The 24,436-nt window shown below is 41.0% G+C and overlaps 1 protein-coding gene across 1 annotated transcript in view; it reads right to left on the minus strand.

The window, feature by feature from the left end:
- The window catches only part of fw (furrowed), a 524,942-nt gene that overhangs the window by 115,194 nt on the left and 385,312 nt on the right, over positions 1–24,436 (minus strand). The window contains exon 7 of the mRNA XM_067146533.2: positions 607–897. Coding sequence (XP_067002634.2) covers positions 607–897 — 291 coding nt within the window. The remainder of the gene's footprint in view (positions 1–606; positions 898–24,436) is intronic.

Raw genomic sequence — 24,436 nt, forward strand, 5'->3', positions numbered from 1 at the left:
TGGCATTTTCCATGGGGGAGAATTGGGAAACACGTAAAACCACTTCGAGGATGGGAATCGAACCCCTTCTACTTAGTTGACCTCCTGAAGCTGAGTGGACCCCGTTCCAGTCCTCGTACCACTTTTCAAATTTCGTAGTAGAGCCGGGAATCGAAACCGGGCCTCCGGGGGTGGCAGCTAATCACACTAACCACTACACCACAGAGGCGGGCTACAAGTGTTACTTACAAATTGTTAATAATCTATGGTCTAAAAGAAAAACATTTTGTCATCCAAACTTGTATACTGTACTTTTCGGTCAGTTTTTCATCATTTTTGGCCTCCTCAAGTTTCAGTTTATTTTATTTGCTAGTTGCTTTACGTCGCACCGACACAGATAGGTCTTATGGCGACGATGGGACAGGGAAGAGGTAGGAGTGGGAAGGAAGCGGCCGTGGCCTTAATTAAGGTACAGCCCCAGCATTTGCCTCGTGTGAAAATGGGAAACCACGGAAAACCATTTTCAGGGCTGCCGACAGTGGGGTTCGAACCTACTCTCTCCCGAATACTGAAGTTTCAGTTTAAGAAATCATCACGGAGATAAGGAACTACTGAATTAGTACGTACCATTGACCCAGCGCCATGTTCGTGACGTGAACCCGGGCTCCCGCTGAGCGCCAATCCACACCAGCTGAGTCTTGAGGCTAGGTTTCCTCCGCTCCAGTTCTGCGAGCAGGAAACTGGCTTGTGCCCCCTCAAAACCGTACGCTAGATCTCCTCCATGCTTCTGGCAGTGAGTTCTGGCCTCGGCGAAAGAGCCTCCTCGACCCACGTTGAACTCGTAACAAGTGCGGTCGAAGGCTGACAGCTCCACATCGGCAGGACTTCCGGGAGGCGCACACCGGTCGTTCGAGAATTCTGGAACATTAACAACAATAATAAAATCTCTACAATAGAACCCCGGTAATCAGAACTCCGCAAATCTGAAATTTTGGATAATCCGAACAAAATAAGTGATAGAGAAAAAAATGCACAGTTCTAGCCTTTCAGACAAGCAACTCAGTGTTGAAAACATCCTAGGGAAATGAGCTACGAATTTTAAGTAAATAAAGTATGAGAATACTGTAATTATATTCTTTATGTATTCCTAAAAATTGCAATCGTTTCCTTAATTATGGTTATCCGGTTAATTAAATCACGGCCGACTGGATCCCTTGCTGCGCTCCTTAGAGGGACGCATCAAGTCGGCCGTGATTAGATGAGCAGTTTGTCTTTTTCTACCACTACGAACGCTAATGTCAATACGTTGTTTCACTAAGCACCACTACGAGCGCTAATGTGAGTCAATGCAGAGTTTCACTTGAGTCCTTATAACTACATTCGGTGTGGACATTAAAGAAAAAACGCCTGGGGTTATTGAACCGAGGAACACATTACACAAAGAATTATGTAAATAAGTTAATTTGGCTAGGATTTGAATTAAAAAAAGAAAACTGGTAAAGAAACAAGTGATTTTAGGCAGTTTTTCCGGAACTGCATTTAGGCCGGAAGTGATTTTCAAAATTTGTATTTTGTTTGATAGAGCTATCCAAGATTCACAATTTGAACCCTTTGCGTGGCCCTTTCTCCCTTCAGAGTTCGGCACAATTGAGGAAACTGCTTCATTTTACGTTTATCGTAGCACGGGGGCTAAAAATTCAACATTAAAACTTCCACAAAATATAAAGAAAGGATTGTAAAATGATTACTCAAACCATCATTTAGCGGAACAGAATCCATATACGATAGAACACATTGTTATTAAAATATAACAGTCAGGTTATAAAGCAGCATGCCAAATACTATAAGTGATTTTGTATTGTATTTTGAACTGCACTTACAAAACACATTTCTTTCCTATTGGACTAGACAAAAGAGTGGTTGAATGGGTGGCTAAATTACTAGAAAATAGAACCCGGCACCCCTGTGGTCAAAGGCCAGCACGCTAACCATTTAGCCATGGAGCCGGACATAACTGCAGAATATTACATACTACTCGTTGTTTATATTAACTTTTGTGGTTTTATTGTTTCGATTAAAGAAATTATATTTTAAAAATCTGAATTTCAGAAAAGTATTCCAAAAAGAATTCTCATTGTAAGTTTTCAAACATGGAAACTTATGTCTTTTATGGGGAGGGGGGTTTATGGTTGAAAAGGGGGTCAAAATATGTGGGTATGCGTTCCGGCACCTCGAATTTTAGAAATTAAGCATTGGGTGAAGGAACATGATCTGATCCTATAACAATTAAGAGGTGTGTCCCTCCATGTCCCGCCGGACAGTATTATTGGACAGGTGTTCTTAAATGATATGACTGAATAACTGGAATCACGGATAAGAGGTAAATAAGATACAGCATTGTGAGCGATTGCAAAAAAGACCTCGACCATGTTGTGAGATGGACAGCAGACAATGGTATGATGGCAAAGGGATGAAAATAGACAGGTCGTAAGTTTCTCTATGAGGAAAAGTCCTCTCAGTTTTAATTACTGTGTTGATGGGGTGAAGGTACCTCACGGGGATCACTTGAAGTATTTCGGAGTTAATATTAGGAAAGATCTTCATTGGAGAAATCACATTAATGTGGTTGCAGATCTCTTCATATGGCAATGAGAGTATTTGTGGGGTTGTATTAAGGATGCAAAGGAGAAGGCGTGTACGTCTCCGGCAGGACCCCAATTAGTTCTACTGTATGGGACTCACACCAGGAGTACTTGACACAATAATAGGAACAGATCCTAAGGAAAGCAGCACGATCTGTTCTAGGTAATTTCCGACAAAGGAGTAGTATTATGAAAATGCACCGAGTAAGTGGATGTGCGGTTTGGGTCACTTAGCGATCAGCTTGCATTCGGCAAATATGGGTTCGAACCTCACTGTCGGCAGCCCTGAAGATAGTTTTCCGTGGTTACCCATTTTCACACCTCAATTAAGGCCACGGCCGCTTCCTTCCCACTCCTGGCCATTTCCTATCCCATCGTTGCCATAAGACCTATCTGTGTCGGTGCTACGTAAACCAAATTGTACAAATTAAAATGCTGCAAACTTTGGTCTGGGAAGACTTCGGAGTAAGGAAACGAGCTGCTCGACTAAAAGGGATGTTCCGAGCTGTCTGCGAAGAGTGACATGAAACATTCGTAGATGAATAAGCCTGAGTGGAGCTTTTAAAGGCAGGAAGGATCATAGTATGAAGATAAAGTTAGAATTCAAGGGGACACATTGCGGCACATATTCATTTATAGGAAGAGGAATTAGGGACTGGAATAATTTACCAAGGAAAATGTTCGATAAGTTTTCAAGTTGATTGAGAGGACTTCAAATCAATGATGATTGGTTGATTTATTTATTTATTGACTAGCGAATGTACCCGTGCTTCGCTACGGTATTCTACATTGTATTCGAATATCGAAGTAAATAGTGTGCATGCAGTAAATAAGATTGTTTTAAAATTGCATGTCTCTTAGCGTTATCCGAGAAAGAGCATGGGGAGGTCCCCGTACGTTGTTTCCAATGTAAAGTGTTTGTTATGGATTTGTGATATAACGGCAGGCTCACTGCCTACTGCCATTCACAATCGAGTTGGGAAGTTTACGTTATAATTGCAGGCCCCATTGCCTACTATGCGGACAGAATCGATTTGGGGAGTTTTCGTTAAAATGGCAGCCCCCCTTTCCTACTTCCAGACAGATTAGAGTTTTTATTATAATGGCATGCAATTACCCTACTACCACTCGAAATTAAGTTGTGCAGTTATCATTATAATGTCAGGCCCATTTTCCTACTTTCAGCCAGCTTACTGCCAGTCACACCAAGTTGGTGAGTTTCCATCAAAATAGCAGGCCACTATGCCTAATGCCAGTCACATTTTAGATGAGGACATTTTTTTATAATGGCGGGCACCCTTGCCTACTGCCAAACACAATCGGGTAGGGGAGTTTTAAACAAAACTGCATGCTCACTTGCCTTCTGCAAGTCAAATCGAGAAGTGAACTATTCATTACAATTGTAGACCTTCCTTACTAATGACAGTTACACAGGAGTTGGAGAAGGAACCCTTTCATACTGCCAGTCAAAGTCGGTGTGGGGAGTACTGATTACAATAGCAGACCCACCCTTTCTCGATCGCTACAAATCGACATCAGTGAATATATATAGATCGACATACGAAACTATATGCATGTTTACAATACTGAAGACCTTCATTTACAGATTAACTGCTACTAAACGTACGTCATATCGACAAAGGATTATACCATAAGACACGCCGGATTTAGTGGCCTAAATGGCTGGTCCTATGATATGTAATCTATTCTTGGGTCAGATTGAGTTAGAAACGTGGAACAGGGTAACGTTCTTGTAAGATTATCTCACATTACATTACTTTTCGGATAATTATGTGACAGCTATATACATAGCATTTGGCTCATATATGGCTACTGGGTGGGCCAATTTTCGTGAAGAGTTTGATGATTCTGTATTTCATATAAGTAATCGAAGGTGTAAATTATGCATGTGAAAATTCCAAATTGACTTAACATCCATTAATAGAGAAAAATCAAACGTAAAATTGATACAGATACGGCAAAGAGTAATAAGACCAAGGTTGTAGATCATTCCAAATTGAACGGAGATTGTGCAATCTGTTATGCGATAGGAATTTCAGAAGGTCTGCACCATTATTAAAATTGCCTGCATATTTCGATATTCTTCGGGGATAAAAAGTGAAGAATTTAATGATCTTGGATGTTTTCCGTTCGTTACAGGCTAAAACGTATAATTTTGTCAAATTTCAATTATCTTCTTTTTCTTCTGGCAGATTATGCCGCAATCTGGATTTTCGGCGAGGCGGGTAAAAATTAGGACTTTCAGAAACTAAACCAAAAATTATGCAGATGGTCATTATTACCCCTTAAACGGAAAGCTGTACGAAAATTTCGCCAAAATAGTCAGTGTAGAGGCACACAGTCGTTACGATTTGATTTATATAGATAAGGAATCTGCTCCATGTAAAACACCTTTTTGGTTATGGCCGCTGGACTTAACCTGCAAAACTGACCATTCATGATATCTCCCTTATTAATCCTCCTGACGAAAAAATGCACATGAAAAAAAGGTTTAGAGGTGGAATTCCATCACGTTTGGTCGATTTCCAGTCAGGTTGGTCTTGTTCTCTATATATTGTGCAAGAGTAAAATCACCATTTCGGTTCCCTATAAACCGCCAGTCCATTCCGGAATATGAAATGTTATTTACGTTTAAAACCTACCTTTGGACAGGTGGATGCTAAATATGAATTTTGGTTCGAATGTCTTCAGTAGTTTTCAAGTTGTAAGGAATACGCTTTACACGCACCCGCTCGTGAGTTAAGTCCGATGGGACTTGTACAAAAAAACGGTCCGTTAATGATATCTCCCTTATTAATCCTCGTATCGAAATGATGCACATGAGAAAAAAGGTTTAGAAATTAATTTCTACCAAGGCAGGTAGATTTAAATTAACGTTGGTTGTGTATATTTTGTGGAAGTGCAAAATCACTGTTTCGGTTTCGTATAAACCCCCAGTCAGTTCAGGGATTTAGAAACAATATTTGCCCTAAAATCTATCAAGGACAGGTGTATTCTAAATATGAGTATTGGTGGAAATACATCCAGTAGTTTGTAGCACTCGCGTACATACGGCGTAATTAAGGAAGAAAATAATACAGTTAAGATAGTTGAAAGTAATAGAAAATGGATTATAACTGAGGACAGCCGGAAAACGACAAATATGTAAATGCCAAGTTAATGTATTGGAAAAACAAATGCCCCTCCATAAATTATGCTAGTGTGAGTTATGGATATAATAAAACGGTAACAGAGGAGCAATTTAGGTCCATTGATTCCTAGGTAAACAAATAATAAGAAGATGACTAATGGTGTTATTATTTAATCTATTCGAAGGCGGTTATAACATCCAACGATATTCCGCCAATATCCCGCAGATAGGCCGATTGACGCCTTTCTTGCATTCTACCCAAGGAACAACCAAGAATTTAAAAGCATAATGAGGAAAATGGCAATACGTTACTTCCCTGCTGGCATGCAGTCAGAGACGTTGCCATGGTAACCTGTAGGTTCGTTGTCGGTCTGTCGGTCACTCAATGCAGAGCATGGTACCAGCAGAAAATTGTAAATTTCTCCGTCATGTAAAGAGTAAGGTAAATTATAAACATAACGAAAGTTGTTTATAATGAAGAGACGTTTCACGTACGGTAAACGAAGTTTACAGAAAATCAATAGTATAAGAGAAAATGGAGGAAAACCATTCTGGTTTTCCAATAAACACCCCGTCTATTCAAAGATTTTAAAATGATATGCATATCGAAAACTTCCCCGGGAGGAGTATGCTCTAAATGTGAAGTTTGGTTGAGATCTATCCAGCCGTTTCGACGTGATAGTGGAAAAACCATTCTGGTTTTCCTATAAACCCCCCCGTGTATTAAAGATTTTAAAATGATATGCATATCGAAACCTTCCCCGGGATGAGTATACTCTAAATATGAAATTTGGTTGAGATCCATCCAGCCGTTTCGACGTGATGGTGGAAAAACCATTCTGGTTTTCCTATAAACCCCCCGTGTATTCAAGGATTTTAAAATGATATGCATATCGAAACCTTCCCCGGGATGAGTATACTCTAAATATGAAGTTTGGTTGAGATATATCCAGCCGTTTCGACGTGATGGTGGAAAAACCATTCTGGTTTTCCTATAAACGCCCCGTGTATTCAAAGATTTTAAAATAATATGCATATCGAAACCTTCCCCGGGAGGAGTATACTCTAAATTTGGTTGAGATCTATCCAGCCGTTTCGACGTGATGGTGGATAAACTATTCTGGTTTTCCTATAAACCCCCGTGTATTCAAAGATTATAAAATGATATGCATATCGAAACCTTCCCCGGGATGAGTATACTCTAAATATGAAATTTGGTTGAGATCTATCCAGCCGTTTCGACGTGATGGTGGAAAAACCATTCTGGTTTTCCTATAAACCCCCCGTGTATTCAAAGATTTTAAAATGATATGCATATCGAAACCTTCCCCGGGAGGAGTATACTCTAAATATGAAGATTGGTTGAGATATATCCAGCCGTTTCGACGTGATGGTGGAAAAACCATTCTGGTTTTCCTATAAACACCCCGTGTATTCAAATTTTTTAAATAATATGCATATCGAAACCTTCCCCGGGATGAGTATACTCTAAATATGAAATTTGGTTGAGATCCATCCAGCCGTTTCGACGTGATGGTGGAAAAACCATTCTGGTTTTCCTATAAACCCCCGTGTATTCAAGGATTTTAAAATGATATGCATATCGAAATCTTCCCCGGGAGGAGTATGCTCTAAATATTAAGTTTGGTTGAGATCTATCCAGCTGTTTCGACGTGATGGTAGAAAAACCATACTGGTTTTCTTATAAACCTCCGTGTAATCAAAGATTTTAAAATGATATGCATATCGAAACCTTCCCCGGGATGAGTATACTCTAAATAAAATTTTGTTGAGATCCATCCAGCCGTTTCGACGTGATGGTGGAAAAACCATTCTGGTTTTCCTATAAACCCCCCGTGTATTCAAAGATTTTAAAATGATATGCATATCAAAACCTTCCCCGGGAGGAGTATACTCTACATATGAAGTTTGGTTGAGATCTATCCAGCCGTTTCGACGTGATGGTGGATAAACTATTCTGGTTTTCCTATAAACCCCCGTGTATTCAAAGATTTTAAAATGATATGCATATCGAAACCTTCCCCGGGAGGAGTATACTCTAAATATGAAGTTTGGTTGAGATCTATCCAGCTGTTTCGACGTGATGGTGGAAAAACCATTCTGGTTTTCTTATCAACCCCCGTGTAATCAAAGATTTTAAAATGATATGCATATCGAAACCTTCCCCGGGATGAGTATACTCTAAATATGAAATTTTGTTGAGATCTATCCAGCCGTTTTGACGTGATGGTGGAAAAACCATTCTGGTTTTCCTATAAACCCCCCGTGTATTCAATGATTTTAAAATGATATGCGTATCGAAACCTTCCCCGGGAGGAGTATACTCTAAATATGAAGTTTGGTTGAGATCTACCCAGCCGCTTCGACGTGATGGTGGAAAAACCATTCTGGTTTTCCTATAAACCCCCCGTGTATTCAAAGATTTTAAAATGATATGCATATCTAATCCTTCCCCGGGAGGAGTATACTCTAAGTATGAAGTTTGGTTGAGATCTATCCAGCCGTTTCGACGTGATGGTGGAAAAACCATTCTGGTTTTCCTATAAACCCCCCGTGTATTCAAATATTTTAAAATGATATGCATATCGAAACCTTCCCCGGGAGGAGTATACTCTAAATATGAAGTTTGCTTGAGATCTATCCAGCCGTTTCGACGTGATGGTGGAAAAACCATTCTGGTTTTCTTATAAACCCCCCGTGTATTCAAAGATTTTAAAATGATATGCGTATCTAAACCTTCCCCGGGATGAGTATACTCTAAATATGAAGTTTGGTTGAGATCTATCCAGCCGTTTCGACGTGATGGTGGAACAGACAAACAGACAAACAGACAAACAGACAAACAGAAACGAACAACTTTATTTATAAGATTATTTTTATACCACTCCCCTCGCCCCCTGTCAAAAGGGTGCTAGGGGTGTCTTACCCTCACGCGGTTTGTCTCCTGATACTAATTGATAAGTGTACCACGTTTGGTGAAATTGCTCCAGTGGTTTAGGAGGAGATGTGTCATATACACACCCACACCCACACACCCACGCACACACATACATCAATTTTTATATATAGTAAGAAGAAGAAGATAATATTGTTATATGTAGTTTTTCGATTAATTTTATATCTCACCCCCTTCGCTCCCCACTTGGATTTGCAAAAAATCCGGAGTAATACTATTCATCTCAGAGACCCTGAAATCTATGGATTCGAAACTGTTTTTAATTATTTCTATATCTCACCCCACCCCCCCCCCACCCTTTGCTCCCAACCTAAAAGGGGGCTGGATTTTAAAAAAATTCTAGAGTATCACTTTTCAACTCAGCGACCCCGAAAACTATGAATTCGACACTATTCTCGATTATTATTGTAACTACCACCCCCCTGACCCTCTCCCTTAAGGGCGCTAGGGATGGCTTACCCCCCACAGTGATCGTCTCCCGATAGTAAGTGATTCGTGTACCAAGTTTGGTTGAAATTGCTCCAGTGGTTTAGTTGGAGATGTGTCATTTACACACACACTTCCATTTCTATATATAGTAAGATTTTTACACTCGTTCTTCACCCCCTTTCCATCCCCGCCCAAAGGAGTCCTATGAGTGCCTTACACAACAGTATATTTTTTCCCCAGATATTAAGTCTTATTTGTACCTATTTTGGTTGACAGCTATGCCCAAACGTACATGCATAATCTCACTGCTCTAGAATCCTGGAGCTGACGTTGCCATGGTTACGGCAGTTCATTTCTTTATCCGATTCCTAGAGCAGGGGTAGTGTGGTGCCAATATCTCCGTAACGGTTGGTTTTAGGGCCTTAAAACATGGTTTTCGGGCCCGTAGGGCTTACCGAGTTTTGTTCTTTGCGTCAAGAGGATTAAATTGAGCTTTGTCTCGTCCTTATACGACAAATTCGATATTTTGCCTATAATAGTATAAGAGAAAATGGAGGAAAACCGTTTTTCCTATAAAACCCCCGTCTTTTCAAAGATTTTAAAATGATATGCATATCGAAACCTTCCCCGGGGTCAGTATACTCTAAATATGAAGTTTGGTTGAGATCTATCCAGCCGTTTCGACGTGATGGTGGAACAGACAAACAGACAGACAAACAGACAAACAGAAACAATTTTATTTATATAGATAGATTTATTGATTGATTGAGGTGCCTCCAGGTAAGAGTTAGGCACACTATCCCTACCACACGGTGCCGAGTTCATTTTCAAGATATTTTATCTCCTCATACCGAGTACCGTCCTAGCATTGTTCCCACCTCTTTGTACCAGGAATCACTCTCACCACTTTCATGTCTGTTACACCGTGCATTGGCCAAATTCAAACCGCATAATTGTGTATGTAAGCTGGTTATTTATTAAAGGCCAGCGGAAACTGGAACTAATTCTTATAAATATTCCCTTAAAATGGAAACGAATTTTACAAATAATAATAATAATAATAATAATAATAATAATAATAATAATAATAATAATAATAATAATAGAATACCAACAACGCTAAGGAATCTTGAGACTCTTATCAAGTCCCCAATGACATTCAGTTGAAAGAAGAAGTGTATTTCACTTTTATTTGCGTTCAGTGAACACAATTTAGATCATAAAACTGACATCAGCATTCGTACATTTCGCCGCCTCATGGTCTCCAGACGGGTCAGTTCTCTCCGCTTTATGGCGAAGCTGTTGCCTAATGCTACTACTACTACTACAACTCTCTCTAATTTATGACAAAGATACGGATCACATTTTAAAAGTTTATAGCGTGTCGACTCTGGAGATAGTGTTGTGACAGAGGATGATTCAGAGCTAGCGCATGAAAAAGTGCTTTTGGATAACCAAATTATAATAGTGACTTTTCAACACTAATTTTAGTTTGGAAATGACCTGCTTTTACGTGTATTATTATTATTATTATTATTATTATTATTATTATTATTATTATTATTTTGCTAGCGGCTTTACGTCGCACCGACACAGATAGGTCTTATGGCGACGATAGGATAGGAAAGGCCTAGGAGTTGGAAGGAAGCGGCCGTGGCCTTAATTAAGGTTCAGCCCCAGCATTTGCCTGGTGTGAAAATGGGAAACCACGGAAAACCATCTTCAGGGCTGCCGATAGTGGGATTCGAACCTACTATCTCCCGGATGCAAGCTCACAGCCGCGCGCCTCTACGCGCACGGCCAACTCGCCCGGTATTATTATTATTATTATTATTATTATTATTATTATTATTATTATTATTATTATTATTATTATTATTATTATTATTATAGACTTAGCCCATTGCGCGAGTTGACTCTGTGGTGTGGATCGTTTACGTGTAAGCTTGTAATTTCGAGAGATGGTTGATTCGAATCCACCATCACATCGGCAGCCGTAAAGATGGTTTTCTGTAGTTTCTCATTTTCACAACAAGCAAATATTAAGTCAGTTCTACCTTGTTCCTTTCCCCGCGTCACTTCATTAAAGACCGGTATACCTTTCAGTGTTCATTCTGCAAGCCTGTGTGAATTAACTATGCACCTTCAAAATCTTCCATTTACTACTACCTCTGGTGGCCTCGTTTAGTTCCGCACATTCTATTTTTAAATACAGTTATTAAAAACCGAGTCTAACCATCAACGTCTTTGTCTCCCTCTCTTCTCTTGCAGTCCATTATTCTGCGAGATAATATATCCTCCCAGGGGCGTAGCCAGGGGGGGGTTACTGGGGGTTAGAACCCCTCCCATGGAACTTTCACAAAAAGAAAATAAATATAAACTGACAGTTAACAATAAACTAAATAAACATTGCTTAAAATAGATAGATAATAGATAATAGAAAATAGATAATGTCTATTAACTGTTGGAATATGCAAAGTCAGTATGGAGGTGTCTGCATGACTGCCGCGCCAGCTCTTTGGTCGTAGTGTGTGTGTGTTTCGAAACACCGCCGGCTCAATCAGCTGTCTCGATGCCTCGACACCACATCGTTTCATGTACCGTGTGTTGCGTGAACAGAAGCTCAGTCCTTCCGTACATGTCAGCTACATCGATGCTTTGAAACAGAAAAGATTTTTGAAACGGTCACGGTGGTTTGTTTATCTTCTCGCCTCAATAGAAACACTCCGATTGACATTGTCCTGAAGTTGAACTGACACTCGTTAATAGACGCTTCATATTCCGCACCGCAAGTCAAGTTACTAAAAGAACAATGTACTCCGCATTGTAAGGTATTTGTTGTACATAGAAAAAGGACATTATTGTTCTCAAAGCAGGGTCATACTATGCTCCCATTTGTCAAGTGCAAACGTTTCGAAAATTATGTTTTTAAACTTCAAATTGAACTAGATTTTAAAGCTGGATTAGGCCAAATCTGTTACTGTACGACCAACCAGATGAAGTAGACAGAGAAAAGAAGTATATCTACCTGCCTACAGAGCCATATAACAACAATAAATACGAGCTTGACGACGTAGAAGTGAGGGGTCTCATGATCGGTGCAAGAGGGACAATCCCTAAGAAGACGAGTTTCAACATCAGTACCAAGGACCTCAAAGCGCTCAGGGATTCTCTTCTGACACTCATTCAGACACCACTTATATTCGCCAGACAAAGATCATGGATTTATCATTTACAAAAAAAATCCTTATATTTAACGAAGTTGTTATAATGTATTCTTTGTCTTTACGCAGCCACCAAGTGGATTTTGAAAATAAAATAAAAATAATACCGATATTCGATTCTTCTTAGATGAATTACTCATTTTATAATCATTCAAATTAGTTCACTTAGTTGTTAACTATCTTACCATGCTTTCGTAACTACATGGTTACATGTACGTAAAACCAAGCGAGTTGGCCGCACAGTTAGCTGTGATCTTGCATTCGGGAGATAGTGGGTTTGAACCCCACTGTCGGCAGCTCTGAAAATGGTTTTCCGTGGTTTCCCATTTTCACACCAGGCAAATACTGAGGCTGTACCTTAATTAAGGCCATGGTTGCTTCCCTGTCCCATCTACGTATCTACCTATCTACGTCGGTGCGACGAAAAGTAAATTGTAAGAACAACATGAAAAAGGAAATTGAAGACAACAGAAAGAAGATTATTCCTATTATCAAAACTATCATTTTGTGTGGCCGCCAAGGTTTACCCCTTAGAGGACATAGAGACGATGGACCCATTATATTGAATGATGAAGAGCCTACTGAAAATGATGGAAATTTTAGTACTTTCCTTCATTTTCGTGCAAGAAATGGGGATGAGGATTTAAAAACTCATTTGCTTACAAGCAGCCGCAATGCTATGTACATTAGCCCACAAACTCAAAACGAGATCATTCACGTATGCAATTACTTTATTGTTGAAAACATCGTGCGCAGAGTGAACAGATCACAGTGTTTCACTATAATGGCCGATGAGACAAGTGACATTTCTGGAATGGAACAAATGTCACGTTGTGTTCGGTATGTCAACCCTGACTCTCAGACACTCAGGGAGGACTTCCTCCAGATTGTACCGATCACTGACGCCTCTGGAAGAGGTTTGGCTGCCAAAATAATTGATGTGCTTAAGAAGATAGGAGTCAACTTAAATTATTTAAGAGGACAAGGATATGATGGAACTAACGCTATGAGTAGGCAGTTTAATGGCGTCCAAGCGATAATAAGGGAGACCTACCCGTTGGCTTTGTACGTGCACTGCAGTTCACGTGTTCTCAATCTTGCTATAACCCATGCATGCTCAATCCAAGGAATCAGAAACTGTTTGGGTGCTGTGGGGAATATTTGTTCATTTCTTAGTTTTCCTAAAAGGTTAAATGCATTTAAAGAATCGATAGATGCCACTGTTCCTGAAAGTGACAAAACGAGGCTTAAAGCATTGTGTCTAACAAGATGGGTGGAGCGCCATGACTCAATTGCAGTATTTCTAGAACTGTTTGATGCCGTCGTTGCAGTTCTTGAAAATATAGTACAATGGAATAATAAAGAAGCCTGCACTAATGCTCTACATATACTAAATCAAGTATTTAATGTAAGTGCTCTTCTTAGCAGATTTTTTCAAAGTGAAGAGTTGGACATTACAAAAGCATTTTCATATGCTAATGTTGTGGAGGACAGAATTATCAAGATCAGAGGAAACGCAGAAGAGGAGTTCATAAACATATTTATGCAAGCAAGCAAGAAAGCTTCTCAATTGGACACACAAATTACCATTCCTCGTATAGCAAAGCGCCAAAGGTAATGAAGGTATCGGCCAAAGGAACACAAGGGCCACGAAGGGCGTGAAAATGAAAGACTCCCTAGCCCTCGCAAACCCAATAGCGTTGGGGTCGGAAAAGAACAAGAGTTGACCAAGAGAGGTCGGATAGGATAGATGAAAGTGAGAAGCCTGGCACAAGTAAGTGGAAGCAATGCCAGGACTCAGCTAAGGGCCCCGTGGTCGCCAACCCACGCTCCAAACTTCAGAGCCCTTGGGGCGTATCCTTATGACAGTCATACATGCGCGTACCAGACACGCACAAGCAGTTTCATTATGTTATATCTTAATTTTGTAACTGTAACCCCCCCCATTGGGCGATCCTGGCTACGCTACTGTATCCTCCTCCATTCGTCTCACTTATCCACCGAAGCTGGTTTATGCATACCGCTTTATTCATCGAATTTATTCCTAACAGACTTCTCATTCCGAGTACCAACCTACCATTGTTCCCACTCCTTGTACCAGATCTCACTCTCACCACCTTCACGTCTGTTATTTCCAACTTATGAATAAGATATCCTGATATTGCCATTGTTGCTTTCACGACCCGTACTTATACACATGACAGGCTTTTGGGCCGTGATTTTCTTGACATGGACGCAGATATCCTGAGTCGACGCAGCCTCCACTCTCGAATAGGAAAGACGGTCTGTTTTCAGACCGACGTTAAGATGGATGTTAATTAGACGTTAAACAGTTAAGACTAAAGTACGACTTTATCCAAAAATATTCTTTGGAAAATTCACTCGAGATTCATACAATGACAGGTAGAATTCATTTATAAAGGCCATAATATATTCCAGCAAATGATTCATCTTACTGACAGCATCACTTACATTTAGGCCATTTATCTATGTATTCGTGAACATTAATCTGAATGTCTTTACCTGCACGGGGATTTACGCGGTATTTATGATATCTTCGAAAGTGAAGAAGGATAAACGAGCACAATTCTTCATGCTACAGCGCAAAGCTAATAGATAAATTATACGTCCGTGTGATGGAGCAATCGATTTGTTTAGCCAAGATATTGCACACATGCTCATACATTCAAATGAAACATCACGAACCAAATCATAATTTCCGTTGCTTTATGCATTGATGTGCGTTGCACTCCACGATTTACCAACATAGCACCTCCCTTAATCTACAACTGGCACGACAGCGTAAGCATTTCACTATGATAATGGGTTATTTTAGGCAGTGGTTTGAAAAGAAATATATAGTGGCCTCTACTCAAACACAAAAACTTCTCGCGGCCCGCTTTACTCGTTCCTTCTTTACACTAATTCACTCATCGCAGGGAATAACAAGATAAGTCAACAAATTAAATTTCTCAAAAGAAGAAATTTTTCATTTTAAAACCATCACCGTTTCACCGAATGTTGTCAAACCATTCTGCGTTTATGGTTTTGTTTGGATTTTGTTTCATTCAAAAAATGATGAAGTATCTGCTTTAGATCGTGAATGAAACTGACTTATCCTACACTGCCCTGGCATTATTTTCTTATGCGGACCAGTAAAAACCAAAGTGGTGTAAATAACATTTGTGTATTGTTAGCTAGTAAGATTTAATAGATCTCTTTAACAGAAGCTGCTGTGTAAATTTACTACCAAAAATTCATTTACAAGATAATAATGTCAACGTCCACAATAACCACAGAACATACTCATAAGACAAACTGACTTATCTGGTTGAAGCTACTTTTATTAACAATATTCAGATTATTAACAAGATAACTCAACTTATCTGGTTCTTACAAGGGATTGTTTTGTATTCTTGAATACTCTGGAAGTGAAATTTAGGTATTTCTTCAATATTATGACGAAATGACTCATCTTCTTAGTGTCAAAGAATAGAGAACATTGACCGTAGTAGGTTACTGTAAAATAAAAAAATGACTTAGTTTTTCCCGGAATGAATGAATTATTACATTAATTTTACACAAAAATAAACTGTATGTACTTGCTGCAAACAAGTGATTCACGAACGTCTATCTACAGCTATTAAAGTGGTTTCTAATCTTAAAGAAAACTAGAAAATATAGCACTGCGGAATGTCAGTGTTCATTCATTCGTCACTGTTTCGTGTCGTGCAAGTGAGTAGCAAATATAATTAAAAGGAAAATTTTGAAATATATTATTTGTTTACGGTAGTCTAAAGTACATAAAACTGTAATCAGTATTTCTCTAAGAACCGGCAACTGCCATTGTATTCATAGTTTGTATGTTCCTCCATCTATCGGTTTGTTCCCAACAGCGCGGTGCTTCCTGGCTAAGCGGGTTGCATATGAAGCGCTTCAGGGCAGTTCTTTAAACATTACATTATCGGGAGACGTCATGCAAGACCTGCTTCCCCATATTTTAAAACGGAAAACTATCTTTAGGGCTGCCGACAGTGTGGTTCGAACCCCGTTTCCCATTTTCACACCAGGCAAATGCTGAGGCTGTGCCTTAATACAGGCAACAGCCGGAACCCTCCCAATCCTGGCGTTTTTCTCATCCTTGCGTTACCGAAAGCTTTCAGTGTGTTAGTGCGACGTTAAACCACCAGGAAAAAACCCATGAAAGTTTCGGAACTTGTTCGGCGGCGGTGTTCAATGTCTCATTATAAAGAGGATGAACCATTGTACGTGGCGATAAGAGTCTGAGTTCAGTACGACGTCATAGGGTGATACAATAACACCACTACCTTAAGGTACTAAAATTGCTGTGCGGCGCGGCAAACAATTAGGCTACTTCCGCACCAGAGGTAGCTTGCTTAGCGCCTAGATGGAGGATGGTCGTTAGGATGATTCATCCAAGCAAACGAACTCCCGAGAATGAATGGAAGTGGCCGCACCGAGCGCTTGGTAGTCGCTAAGCGTCTATCCTAGCGAAGGAACTGGGCTGTTTTCCCCTTTCCGAGCTTCTATCCAGGAAGAAGCGTGAACTTGTTTTTATACTACTTCTTCTTCTTCTTAATCTGTTTATCCTCCAGGGCTGGTTTTTCCCTCGGACTCAGCGAGGGATCCCACCTCTACCGCCTCAAGGGCAGTGTCCCTGAACTTCAGACATCAGGTCGGGGATACAACTGGGGAGGATGACCAGTACCTCGCCCAGGCGGCCTCACCTGCTATGCTGAACAGGGGCCTTGTGGGGGGATGGGAAGATTGGAAAGGATAGACAAGGAAGAGGGAAGGAAGCGGCCGAGGCCTTAAGTTAGGTACCATCCCGGCATTTGCTTGGAGGAGAAGTGGGAAACCATGGAAAACGACTTTCAGGATGGCTGAGGTGGGAATCGAAACCACCTCTACTCAGTTGACCTCCCGAGGCTGCGTGGACCCCGTTCCAGCCCTCGTACCACTTTTCAAATTTCGTGGCAGAGCCGGGAATCGAACCTGGGCCTCCGGGGGCGGCAGCTAATCACACTAACCACTACACCACAGAGGCGGACGTTTTTGTACTTAACGCACATTTTATGTAACTTTTGTTCACTTTTTACTTGAAAATGGATGAGTTATTTGTGTCAGCAGCGTTTCAAAGAGAAGCCTTGTAAAACTCATCACATGAGCTACACAAAAATGGCATTGTCTTCAAAAAGCTTCGGGAAGAGGCAGTACAGAAGTTGGCAAAGATGGTAAGTACAAATTAAGAGTGTATTTATTTATTATTTTATTTATTAATTTGTGATACCTAAAGCCCGGATTTTTATGCAGTAACAGGTTAGATTGCAAACTAATTTGGTTAGTAGGAAGTGTCGGCCACCCGGTCTTCCATAATGTAGCAAGAGTAACATAAATTATAGGGGTTCTGATGGGCCTTACCCCTAATGTTTATGCAAACCCCATAGCATAATCATTGTGAAGGTAGACTATACTTGCTACTCGCTTCAGATGGGCCTTACCCCTAATGTTTATGCAAACCCCATAGCATAATCATTGTGAAGGTAGACTATACTTGCTACTCGCTTCAGTAAACTTGCATAAAAATCCGGGCTCTAGCTGATACCTAAAGCATTTACTTGATGCTTGTTGTTTAAAGGGGCCTAACATCGAAGGTCATCGGCCCTAAAGCATTTACAGGTTGTGATATTGATGCATGTTTTTATCAACACTTGTTTGTTTGATATTAAATGCGGCCATTATAGCGTTGGATTATGTTTTCGGGTAAAGGATAATCTCTCTGCCACGGTGCAGCTCCATTTCTGTTTCCTTCGTGTACCCAACAAGAAGAAGAACGCAGGTAGAATAGTTCGAACTTCAAACTAGAATTCTCAATAAGAAGTCATTTACTTCGTAACTTCAACAGAGACATTTTTAAGTACCGGGCGAGTTGGCCGTGCGGTTAGGAGCGCGCGGCTGTGAGCTTACATCCGGGAGATAGTGGGTTCGAATCCCATTGTTGGCAGCCCTGAAGAGGGTTTACCGTGATTTCCCCATTTTCACACCAGGAAAATGCTGGGGTTGTACCTTAATTAAGGCTGCGAACGCTCCCTTCCAACTCCTAGGCCTTTCCTATCCCATCGTCGCCATAAAACCTATCTGTGTCGGTGCGACGTAAAGCCACTAGCAAGAAAAACGACATTCAAGTGATTTGTTGGTTTTACAGGTATATCTCTGTGAATGTTCAAAAGTGCCAGCCAACTGAGTCGACTATCATTTGTTTATTGTCATTTTCTGTTTATTTTCCTTTTTTTCCATGGGGTGGGGTGTTCTAACACCCAGTAATCCCACCTTGGCTACGCGCCTGATGTGGTTCTGGCCTCCGATATGGCAGCGCCTTGTGTGAGGTGTCATTTGATTAGTCCCAATGAGTTCTACAAGTATATGTCAAAAACAAATCAAATTAACACCCAAAAAATTGTGCTGCGAAGAGGTTCAAAAAATGTCTATATGTTGGAAAATGTTGCTACATATGAATAATAAATGGCTTCAAAATTATGCGAGAAGACAGAGCGGCTTGTCAAAATTCCAAAAATAAATCCAAAATCGCCAGTGTCGAGCGTCAGAAGTCCTCGGGAGTGTCAAATTTTTAGCCAGCCGAGCGTTGTGAGGTGAGTTCCGCGCTACTGGAGCCCAGTCGAACGCATCTACTGCCCCAATGATGAAAAATGATTTGAAAATCATGGATGTGGATACTGATTGATCGATATTGTCGGGAACATGTGTAAATTTCTTCAGATTTAATAAACTAGTTCGCCTCTATGGTGTAGTAGTTAGTGTGATTAGCTACAATCCCCGGGGGCCCGAGTTCGATTCCCGACTCTGCCACAAAATTTGAAAGTGGTACGAGGACTGCAACGGGGTTCACTCAGTCCTGGGAGGTCAACGGAGTAGAGAAAATTTCGATTCCCTCCTCAGCCATCCTCGAAGTGGTTTTCCGTGGTTTCCCACTTCTCCTCCAGGCAAATGCCGGGAGGGTACCTAACTTAAGGCCACGGCCAGGGCCACTTCCTTTTCCGTTCCTTACCCATCCCTTCCAATCTTCCCATCCTCCACAAGGCCCCTGTTCAGCATAGCAGGTGGGGCAACCTGGCGAGTTACTGGTCATCCTCCCCAGTTGTATCCCCAGAGCAAGTTTCTCACGCTCCAGGACACTGCCCTTGAGGCGGTAGAGGTGGGATCCCTCGCTGAGTGCGGGAAAAGTCCAACGCTGGTGGGTAAACGGATTAAAGAATAATAACAATAATCTATATATATAAAATAAGAGTTTTGTCTGTACATTGCTCAGAATTTGAAAAGAATGGTATTTCTGTATCGGTCATGTCCATAGTAACAAGAAAATGTACTTTTTACTTTTCCGTAATTTCTGTCTGTCTGTCTGTCTGTCTGTATGTATGTATGTATGTACACGCATCACGAGAAAACGGCTGAAGAGAATTTAATGAAAATCGGTATGTAAAGTCGGGGGATGAGCCGCTACAATCTAGGCTATAAATAATTTTATTCACGCCGAGTGAAATGGTAGTTTAGGGGAAGGCCTTAAATTTAATTCTCGAATATTTATATTATTAGCGGTCCTCTCGATAAATACTATATAACTAAAGTTATATAGAATTAAATATTCAATCAATTATGTCTAATACATTTTTACCGTACCGGCTATGATAACACAGATATTAATGAATTTGTAGTTTTGTTGCTAAGTCCATATCAACGCCTACCCACGAGAAAATAGGTTAACAGAATTTAATGAAAACCGCTATATAGAGTCGGGGAATAAGAAACTAAGTCTAGACTGTAAATAATTTTATTCGCACAAGATGAAATGGTAGTTTAGGGGAAGACGCCTAAAATTTAATTTTTAAATACCGGTACCTATGTTATTGCCGCTATCGAAAAGTACTACATAACAAAAGTTATAGACAATACAATTTCCGATCATTTTAGTTTCATTCAGTTTTACTGTACCGACTATGATAAGAGTGGTATTTCAGAAGGCTAACAATATCGAAAGCGCATAACACTGATCAACAATAACTTTACATTGACCACTGTTTGTTACTGATCAACAATAACTTTACATTAACCATTGTTTGTTGTGATGTTCTTCGTTTCTTATGGTTCCGCTCAACTCCGACAGATGGGATTACTACTGCGTACCGAGTATAACAGCCCGACTGAACATTGGCGGGAAATGGCTGGGGTGTTGGAAAACGTTCTTCTTTAGCATGCCATTCCTCTGGTTCATGTACCCTCCGTGGCTCAGACGGCAGCGCGTCTGCCTCTCACCGCTGGTAACCGCGGTTCAAATCCCGGTCACTCCATGTGAGATTTTTGCTGGACAAAGCGGAGGCGGGACATGTTTTTTTCCGGGTACTCCGGTTTTCCCAGTCATCTTTCATTCTAGCAACACTCTCCATTCTCATTTCATAGCATCTATCAGTCATTAATGTATCACTGGGAATGGCGACCCCATCCTACTAACAGCCTATATATATGCTTCATTTATTACATCCCTGACCCGGTCAATGACTGGAAAACAGGTTGTAGGTTTTCATTTTCATTTTCCTCTGGTTCATACATTTTCTGTTACTGCAGGTACGTAACACACTGGTTCATCATAGTATTCCAGTTATTCGATCCCTACTCTGACGCGCTCTTTTGAATGAGCTGTATGCACACTTATGGCAGATGCTCACTTAGTAGTAGTAGTAGTAGTAGTAGTAGTAGTAGTATGACCTGGTCTAGAATTACTATTTAAGCATATTTCAAATTATAGCACCACAATTCACTAAATAACTCAAAAGTCAACCCTGAAAAGAGCCGTTTCTTAAGAAAAGCTTCTTCCTCTTCACTTTTATTAAATTCCACATTCATTTAATTCCAAATTAGCAGTGAAGAGGGGGCTTCTCCTCTGGCTTGGAGGAAAAAATTGCCTCCAAATCAGATAGGTTTCTCCGTTGCCATTGTAGTGAATTGAGATTTTCCGACTCATCGGGTACTCCTCGGAAACAAATTAGTAAAAAGGCATAGTTTTTGCCCTGGGACTCTCCACTATTCGCCTTCCCCCCCACTCCACCCCGCACAAAAGAAAAAAGACGAAGAGTGTTCTCGGATCAGAACTGTCTGCGACTTGGTCATTCCAGCTCTGGAATTCCAGCATAGTACTGTTCGTTAAAAGTGAGAAAGTGTGTGGTCTTTCATTTGATGGAGTATTTCATATGAAAGTATTGCTTTTAATCGCGCCATTCCTACTGACGTCATTGCAATGACTTATGTTCATTTCAGTTGCAAAAACCACTAAGACAGTCTTTCAGAGGATGTGAAATGGCTGGTGGAGAGTGAGTGTCTGCCACTATAATGAAAACTCCCCAACCTGGTGGTGACTTATGGTAGGCAAGCGGGCCTGTCATTACAATGAAAATTCCCTAACACAGTCTTCCTATGAGAAAACGCGTTTTGTGACTTCCCCGTCGCGTTTCTAGGGTAACGTTAAGAGCTATGCAATTTAATACAATCTTGCTCACAACGTGTACACTACCTAGCCTAGAATTCTGTATACAATGTAGAATTCCGTAGCGAAGCACGGGCACATCAGCTAGTAATAAATAGAATACCAACAATAAAATATCACACCCATACTGACTAGATATTTTATTTCGAAAGTATTATCACGTGATAGGTATTCTACGTCAAAACCTACGGTCGTGATCTCGACACCAGCCCCGTTCGATTTTTCTTCCTTTGAATGCTCATGTTAAACATCGGTGTGATGTTTGTTTTTGCAGACACGTGTCGATTTATTACATGTGTGTGCAACTTATTTCAGATTCTTCAAGAAACAACAACAAAATATGTAAATAAATGTTTAAATATCTCATAAATAAGGCTGACTATGGGGTCTAAGCCTCTGTGGTGTAGTGGTTAGTGTAATTAGCTGCCGCTCCCGGAGGCCTGGGTTCCATTCCCGGCTCTGTCACGAAATTTGGGGAGTGGTACGAGAACTGAGTATAGGGGATTCGATTACCACCTCAGACATCTTCGAAGTGGATTTCCGTGGTTTCCCACTTCTAACGGCCACTTCCTTCCCCGTTCATTGTCCATCCCTTCTAATTTTCCCATCCCCCACAAGGCTACTGTCTGTTCAGCATAGCAGGTGAGGCCCCCTCGGTGAGGTACTGATCCTCTTCCCCAGTTGTATTCCCAACCAAATGTCTCACGCTCCAGAACACTGCCCTTGAGGTGGTAAAGGCTGAATCTGAGGAAAAAATCAACCCTGGACGGTAAACTGATCAAATAAATAATAACACAAAGATGTCCAGCTCCATGGCTCAATGGTTAGCGTGCTGGCCCTTGGTCACAGGGTTCCGGGTTCGATTTCCGGCAGGGTCGGGAATTTTAACCATGATTGGTTAATTTCGCTGACACGGGGGCTGGGTGTATGTATCGTCTTCATCATCATTTCATCCTCATCATGACGCGCAGGTCGCCTACGGATGTCAAATCAAAAGACCTGTATCTGGCGAGCTGAACTTGTCCTCGGACACTCCCGGCACTGAAAGCCATACGCCATTTCATTTCATTTCATTTCAATACAAAGATGTGTAAATTTGTTCGGAATTCATAAAATAGTCCGCCTCTGTGGTGTCGTGATTAGTGTGATTAGCTGCCACCCCCGGAGGCCCAGGTTCAATTCCCGGCTCTGCCACAAAATTTGAAAAGTGGTACGAGGGCTGGAGCAGGGTCCACTCAGTCTCGGGAGGTCAACTGATTAGAGGGGTCCTTGTGGAGAATGGGAAGATTGGAAGGGACAAGCAAGGGACGGAAAAGGTAGCGGCCGTGGCCTTAAGTTAGGTAAACCACGGAAAACCACTTCGAGGATGGCTGAGGAGGGAATCGAAGCCCCCTCTAATCAGGTGAACGCAAATTTACAGTAATCACATTTAAACATCGCTCCCGGCTGTCAGTAATCGAAATCGTTAGTCTGTTTACTTAATACGTAATTGGAAGCGTCCCAGTACGAACAGCAACACTAGCACTGCGTTCACGTGGACGGGGAAAACTTTGTCTTTCGTTTTATTGGGGTGGACAGGCAGCATTGAACTGCACGATGTTCCGTGTTCAAATGTAATAAGAGCGGACAGTGCCTTAGTGTGTCACGATTGTGAAGTTCGATCTTAGTGTCGATCTTAACATTTTATCGTATCCATTAGAATGTTATAAAACTTGTGGCGCAGTTACTGAAGTTTTGCCCCTCGTGATTTGAGACTAAAGTAGGGTGTCTATGTAATACGTTAAATGATGGATATCTGTCGAAGGATGATCACCTGTACCGAAAGTGAGTACTCCATTTTTATTCAGTTATCAGCTTTTTTGAATAAAATATGAGAAATTAAACCTCATGTTACGTAGTTTCATACCGGGCGAGTTGGCCGTGCGGTTAGAGACGCGCAGCTGCGCGCTTGCATCCGGGAGATAGTGGGTTCGAACCCCACTGTCGGCAGCCGTGAAGATGGTTTTCCGTGGTTTCCCATTTTCACACGAGGCAAATAAGACCACGGCCGCTTCCTTCCCTTTCCACTCCCATCGTCGCCATAAGACCAATCTGTAAGACGTAAAGAAAAAAAAAACCGAAGTTTCATGGAAGTTTTCCGCCTAAAAATGTCGACAGTCATAGTACGTAATTCTGCGATGTGAAGTAACGTGGGCAAGACCACATCGCATGTTACAACATTGTAAATCTACGATGTGGTCGATCTGTGGAATTTTTTTTTACTGATCTACATATTACTCGCGCAACTATTAGTGATACCTGGGCGTCCTAGTGCTGAATCGATAGACTTCGGTTACCTTCGAGAATCGTATTGGCAACCTTTGAAACACAAACTATGAATCGCTTATGAATCACTGTGCGAGATCTGGCGTACACTTTACGTACTAGTACTGTTGTTGTTTACACAGCAAAATTCACAGC

This window comes from Anabrus simplex, chromosome 4, assembly GCF_040414725.1.
Source record: "Anabrus simplex isolate iqAnaSimp1 chromosome 4, ASM4041472v1, whole genome shotgun sequence".
NCBI lineage: Eukaryota > Metazoa > Arthropoda > Insecta > Orthoptera > Tettigoniidae > Anabrus > Anabrus simplex.